Source organism: Montipora capricornis, chromosome 14 (genome assembly GCF_036669925.1).
Source record: "Montipora capricornis isolate CH-2021 chromosome 14, ASM3666992v2, whole genome shotgun sequence".
NCBI classification, from domain to species: domain Eukaryota; kingdom Metazoa; phylum Cnidaria; class Anthozoa; order Scleractinia; family Acroporidae; genus Montipora; species Montipora capricornis.
The window spans coordinates 25,869,082-25,874,081 of NC_090896.1; the positions used below are offsets into that span (position 1 = coordinate 25,869,082).

The window sequence follows — 5,000 nt, forward strand, 5'->3', positions numbered from 1 at the left end:
TTGATTATCAAGGAAAGTTTGCTGCAAAAAGTAAACTTTCTACCTGCAAAAACACTGCTGGAGTCACGCGAATTAGTATATAGTGTTAAAGTGTAAACTCTCTTTCTCGTAGTCACGTGATAGACCACGTGACATACATTATTGAAAATGTTATGCAATAAAGATGCTTTTATTACTCTGATCATTACTAAAGACTGTTTATCTTGAAAACTAAAATTTTTACCTGAAAAAACAATTGTTTTATTTCAGCCTCGTTTTCATACTGGCTAGAATTATGTGAATTTGGCCACGCTCATTTATCCTCTTAGAAAGGCGATTCGTCGCTGGCCCTATATCAGAAAATGATCAGTACCTATAATTGCATCATTCTGCTAAGTTTCATGCTTTTATCAAAAAGCAAACGATTTTTGGCTTAACAGCTGGACTAAAAAATCATCGTGTACACGCTTCTCAACAAGAGCTCAATATGAAAATGTCGAAACGGTGCATTCTCGCTACTGAAATTAATGACTGCGATGGAAATTGTTAGCCTCGGTAGATGAAATAACGAGATGATATTTTGCAATGGTTACTCGGGGATACTCGGAAAAAAACCTGAGTGCTCCTTTGCGGGAGACGAACTCTCCTAGTAAAGCATCCGAACTAGTCATCGAAAGGTTGAGCAAATTCTTTGTTCCATTTTAATTATTTCACTTTGAGCGTTTTGGTAAGTGCACGTAATCCTTACCGACTAAAAGGACGTTGTTTTCCCTTCCGATAGGTTCAACCTGCCTTCCTAGCACTGAATGAGTTAGTTGTGCCAGTTTAAAATAATTTCTTGCAGTATACTGGTTTAAAAACAGTCTGCACTATACTGATCAATTGATTGTTAACGAAGCTTTTAGTTGTGTAGCTTAAATACGTGAAGTTCCATAGCGATTAAGGGAAAGTGATTGATCAAACTACACAAAATGAACTGACTGCCGTGACAGAGCTAGCCCGCGAATACAGCCGACTGTCAGTCGGCTGTATTCGCGGGGTATGATAGATCCCTTTCAAATTAACACCCCTGAAGAAAGAATTTTTTTTGCAGAAAATCGAGTATTCATTGACCCTTTTTTCAGCAAACTCTACCTGGAGCCTATGATAACAAATACTTGGAAACTTACGTGTACATTTTCGTCCATCTCCAAAAAATCCCTCGTTGCATGTGCAATTATATGAGCCTTCGATGTTGGTACAGTTTGCTTCACGGCTACAGTTGTTCTTGTCCTCTGAACACTCGTCGACATCTACGTACAAATGGTAAAAGCCAAAAAGGCGGACTAAACACTTTTTTCAGTTAAACTAACGGAGGGCGACAAAAGGCATTTTCTAAGGTCGCTTTCCGTTTGACAGAACTGACCGGCCACACCGGGCATCTGGAAGGGCTAACTCTACAATGACATCATTTAAAGATTTTAAGAAAGCCATAAAGGAAACGAACTTTTAGTTACAGTTTTAGTTAGTGTATTGTAGTAGTTTTAATTATAACTTAACTGATTTTTGTATTTTTCTTTATTAGCTCAATAGAGCTACTCTGATAATTCGAGTGGAAATAAAGTGTATGTATGTATGTATGTATGTATGTATGTATGTATGTATGTATGTATGTATGTATGTATGTATGTATGTATGTATGTATGTATGTATGTATGTATGTATGTATGTATGTATGTGTGTGTCTGTGTGTATGTATGTATGTATGTATGTATGTATGTATGTGTGTGTGTGTATGTATGTATGTATGTATGTATGTAGAACGCCTTCAAATTAACACACTTCGATGATGATGTATACTCTTCCATGAAGAATGCGAGGGATTATCTTTCAAGTGTTTATTGAAATTGTTGCATTTTATTTGGAAAGTGACTGATAGGTGTGGCCGGCCAGTTCTGACAAAAGAAAATCACCCTAAGACACGATTTATATCTGCTAAAGTTTACGGTGCTACGCACCTTACCGTTGCCACTCGAGGAAGTTTTTGATTAAAATTTGACATCTTTTTGACAACTTCCATATCAGATGGTCAATCAGAATGCGCAGGTGAATGGGCGGAGTAATAGGCATTTACCGGCGACAATTTGCCGCCGGTTTAACCCGAGCGCTATTTCAAATCTTTTACATCGGTTTGTCGATTCCCTCACCAAAATCCGGGGTTGACTGACAATGAACGAACATCGGAATACTTGTAAGCTTCCCTTTTTGATATATTTTGAAGTTTACATGTATATTTACAATAAATTGTCACTTTGCTGATGTTCAATCACGGCAAAACATCGACAGTGGAATACACGACAACGGTCGTTCTTTGCCTACGATGTACAGGGACAGAACATTAGGCCTGCATCACGAGGGGCTCAGTGAACGTCAAGTTGCTCGAGAGGCCCGTGTGAGTCATATCTACGTCGGGAAAGTCATCAAACGTTACGACGAGTCGAATACAGATCTCAGAGCCCAAAGGAGCCATTTCGTAAAACCCAAAGGAGATCAAACTGTTTCTGAATATATTGAATGTTGTAGACTCATGAACCCTAGCATTTATGGAAGTGAAATCAGACAGAGATTACTTCTTGATGGCGTCGTTCACCCAGCAGAAATCCCCAGCGTCTCACAAATAAACAGAGTTTCACATACACAACATGCAATTACAAGGAAGAGAATAACAGTTGATCCACGCGAATCAACAACACCCAGCGCGACGGAAGCAGTGGATGCTTTCCTTAACGAAATTTCGAACTTTAAGGCACCAAAGTTACATTTTTTCGACGAATCTAGTGTGGTGAAAACAACAGGAAATAGAAAGTATGGCAGTGTGGGGCATCAAGAACATCTGAGATTCAGGTTTGTATCTGACTGGAAGGTTAAATCGTTGTAGTCTTGGAAGCATCCTTTGAAGACGGAATGGAGCTGATAACAGAGACTTGTTAAATAATGATTCTTAAGGCTTGTGGTTCGTTTCTACTGAAATATTCTCTCTACTCGCCAGATACAGGCTGAACCTTTTGCAAGCAAAAACTATCGCCAGGCAGTCTGTCTGAGAGAGTTCTAGACGCGAAGGATACTGGCTGTCTACCTTAAAGAAGGACGTCTCCAAGCCCTTTATCACTAGTGTCCGTCTGAATGGTGACTTCTTCTATGTCGTAAAACTATAGCACTGTGGAATGATACAGAACAACCAAGTGCTGCATGGTGGCGAAATCTTCATCATGTTGCTTTGCCCAGATGAACTTGGATTGGTTCGTTGTAAACTCTCTCAGCGGTTATGTCACAACTGAAAGCTTGGGAAGAAATTTAGAGAGGTAGTTGACAAAGCCAAGACAGGTAAGCACTTCAGATTTAGGTTTCGGCATGTTCCTGATGGCAATGACTTTATCTGGATCTGGTTTTAGTCCATCTGTAAAAATAACATGGCCAATCAATTTAACTTCTGCTTGCCGCAGCTTGACTATCGACTTGTTTGGCTCGTTCCAGTAAACGAGCAACATTCTGATCGTGATCCAGAGGGGCTTCTTCGTCAGTTTCACTATAACTAACCACAAGGATATCATCTCTGATGACTTTTACACCTAGCAATTCTGCAAGGCACTCTTGTCACCTGCTTACGAAGACTTCTGGGACAAACGTATGCCAAACGGTATCTTCCAGGGGTTTTCAGAAAGTTGTTAACTTGCTACACTCTTTATCGCGGCTAACTTGATATTAAATTCCAGTCTTTGCGTCAAGAAAGAACGGAAGATTCTAGCTCTATTGCGCTCAGGTAAAGTTCCTCTAGTGTTGGCATTTGGAACTTGGGACGCTGAATGACCAGGTCAAATTCGAATCTTCTGAAGTTTGCATACTACCATTATACTACTAATACACTCACAGGGCTCAAGTGCTTTCTTAATTTTATTTTTTCTTTTAATTCCACGATCGTCTTCTTTATATCCATTTGTAGTATGACTGGCGCACGGAGAGGGTAACGTTAGACTGGTGTAAAACTCTTACCAACCACAATTTTTGCCTCTCCCATATGCCCTAGTTCAGGCATTGAAAACTTAACGATATTTGCGTAAAAGGTCTTCCTTGGAGACGCAGGTTTCAACTGGACTCTCTTTCATTTGGCTAGCACTTTCAGGGACTGAAATATTGAGTTGGATGAGTTGTTGTTTGTCAGAAGTCCAGGCTGATAGCAAGGGCTTACACTTGTGTTCAGTGACTTGAAACTCCAGAGTCTGCCTTTCGCCGCTGTGCAAGAATAGTAGGAACTTTCACCGGAGGGTTTTAATGTTGATGTACCAAAAAACTTTCGCTTAAAAGAGGAGTTCTTCATAAGTGGTTCTCCGACCTGTGCAATGGCGGAAAGGTCATCCAAGCTGAGTACATTGCATGCAGCTCCAGTATCTAATTGACATGCTACAGGAGCCTATGAGTAGGGGCTTGCCTCTCCCATACAAAGCCTATGAGTCACACTTTGCGCTTACCTTTCAATTTTTAGAACGCCACGAGTTCTTGGGCTCTCCACGCACTGTTTTAAAGACGTTCCGCTAATTGTTTGTGCGCAACTTTTACTGCGCAGGTAACGCGACTGTAATATGTCACGCATTGCTTCAAGCTTTGGTTAAGATCTTATGGCGACTAAAAAGGCCGGGCAAAAATTCCCAAGAAATGGCACATTTATTTCCAATTCGTCATGAAACGTTAAAGAGAAAGGACCGGGAGGCTAGAAAAGGTCCCAAATCGAGTAGTCACTGAAAGTTTAGAAACTAGTTAGTTTTAGTCAGCGCCGTAGCGAAAATTTAATGGGGTTGGTTCTTTTAAATGTTTTTATTACGCTACGAACTTCTTAGTTCAAAATTAATGCATGTTTTTTAAGTTTTTATTCCTTTACTTCCATGCAAATAAAGAAGAAGTATATTTTCTTCCTCATCCACTTAAATAGTGAGGACCTACGAGGAAACGGCCAGAGATATATGTTACAAAAACACACCCTAGAAGAA

General features: G+C 40.0%; 2 protein-coding genes across 2 annotated transcripts in view; one reads left to right on the forward strand and one right to left on the reverse strand.

Moving 5' to 3' along the window:
• The window catches only part of LOC138033212 (uncharacterized), a 25,221-nt gene that overhangs the window by 6,317 nt on the left and 13,904 nt on the right, over nucleotides 1-5,000 (reverse strand). The window contains exon 2 of the mRNA XM_068880977.1: nucleotides 1,149-1,271. The gene's annotated coding sequence lies outside the window, so the exon portion shown is untranslated. The remainder of the gene's footprint in view (nucleotides 1-1,148; nucleotides 1,272-5,000) is intronic.
• On the forward strand, nucleotides 2,339-2,896 carry LOC138031792 (paired box protein Pax-2a-like). Its single transcript, XM_068879413.1, has one exon. It carries the CDS (start codon nucleotides 2,339-2,341, stop codon nucleotides 2,894-2,896), a length of 558 nt encoding a protein of 185 aa, XP_068735514.1.